General features: G+C 39.3%; 1 protein-coding gene across 1 annotated transcript; it reads right to left on the reverse strand.

The window, feature by feature from the left end:
• Positions 1-919: 919 nt before the first annotated feature.
• CYBJADRAFT_175941 (uncharacterized protein) lies at positions 920-1,497 on the reverse strand (the record flags this gene model as incomplete). The annotated part of the gene is made up of 3 exons (XM_020216754.1): positions 920-1,270; positions 1,335-1,431; positions 1,481-1,497. The coding sequence occupies 3 exons, from the start codon at positions 1,495-1,497 to the stop codon at positions 920-922; spliced, it is 465 nt and encodes a 154-aa protein (XP_020067624.1).
• Positions 1,498-1,803: the final 306 nt, after the last annotated feature.

The raw sequence follows: 1,803 nt of genomic DNA on the forward strand, positions 1-1,803 counted from the left end.
GCTGCCAGTTGGGTATTGACTTCACTACCTGGTCCCTCGTTCATAAAATGGTGATATTGAAACTGACAAAATCAACACCTAAAGAGTTTCCTGAAACCGTAGCGCAAGGTTTCGTATATGTAGTTGTAAGCCTGTGTATGGTGTGGATAGTCAGAATGATACTAATCTAAATCCCATTAAGTATGGCAAAGATCTATCTCGCTCTTTAGGGGACTAAGGAGAGAGCCCCAAAGGTAAAAACACTCTCTTGCACTTAGTATTGATAAAAGTGGAGCCACCTGTAGATCTTTTCTTTATACGTACTGAAATTAAAGTATGTTCTGCGGTTATTGCTTCTGCGGACCGAGGCAATCTCTTTAACCTCTATTAATAAAGAAGTACGATGTTCTGAATTTGTTGGTCCTGTTGGCTCAATATTGGTAAATTCAACAACCGTCTCCCCTCCTGTTAATCCCACCTCTGTTCTTTCCTGTTGAACAATTTCTCTAGTGGAGTATAACAGCTGTGCATAACGATTGTGTTGAGAGAGAAACTCACCAATCTTCCTAATGTAGTCCTCAAGTTTATTTTATTCTTCATTGTTTTGAAAAACACTTCTAATCAACGCAAGATGAAGATTTGTAGCTAAGCCTGGATATAGTGTGTAAACATCTGCAAATTTCTCTTGACCATTTTCCTGAGCTGTCATACCATCAAGTATTTGGAAAAAACGTCCGTTGATGGTCATTGAAAAAGTTCCACCCCTTGAATCACCAGTACTGATTGTTCGAGAATATTTGGACGTGATTAGATCCAATAAGATATCCTTCATGTACAGTTGAGGTTCTTTGAATATCTCACGGAGTAAAACTTTGCCCCTATCACAACAAAAAGATGGTAATTCAGTATAGATAAGGAGCGCATAGCAATAATGGCAACACTATTCAAGTCCACCTGGATTATAAACCGAGTTCCGCGGTGTCTGTGATTTCCGCTGTTGTTGTTGTTGTTGATCATAAACCGGATCATCATTCTTATTAAAACCTTTGGTGGCATGCCCAATGATGTGTGCAAAGTCGGGATCATTATCAAAAGCACCATCACGTCTAATTTCTTCTAACGCTCTTTCTGCTAAGTGTGCTTCATTACTTCGTCCACCTCTTATTCTATCTGCCATAGTTCCATTATCAGGTTCAGGTCCAGGTTTATGTAATGGCGGCTGTTGTGGTAAGTCTGTGATCTCTGCATGGATATTCTGTGACAGAACTTGGAGGTGTCTTGGTTCCGTATCCTATTCTCATAACAGGTCAGTTAATCTGTCTCAAAAAGTAATGGATCTTCTTGCTGTGTCAAACCTCAATTCGTTTGAACTTGCCGCTGTGGTTCTGGATTAACCGCTGATGTTTCTTCTTCAAGTTGAGGACGTAGTTAGAAGAACCCCATGAGAGTTCTCTGGGGTTTCTTTGGTTGCCACCAAGCCATCGTTATTTGCTTGCTTAACCTTTTGTTTCTGGCCATTGTTTGGTGATGTTTTAAACGTCGTGTATAAAGCGTTATTGGTTTTGTGTCATTTTGTGTTGATAAGAATCCACGATGTAAACAAAGCCTATAAAAATTGGAAACATCCATACATTTTTACAATTGCTGGGGCAACGAAGAACCAAAATTACATATATAAAGCAACACGGCCTGGTTTATTTTGAAGGAACCAAGGCTTCAAACAACTTCAAGGTCTGTATATAGAATGATAGAAATCAGTTCTAGTGGGTGGTTGTCTTAGAGTTTCTTAAGTTTGTTTCGTTGTTGAGATATAAGCACAAGTGC

Source organism: Cyberlindnera jadinii (genome assembly GCF_001661405.1).
Source record: "Cyberlindnera jadinii NRRL Y-1542 unplaced genomic scaffold CYBJAscaffold_58, whole genome shotgun sequence".
NCBI lineage: Eukaryota > Fungi > Ascomycota > Saccharomycetes > Phaffomycetales > Wickerhamomycetaceae > Williopsis > Williopsis jadinii.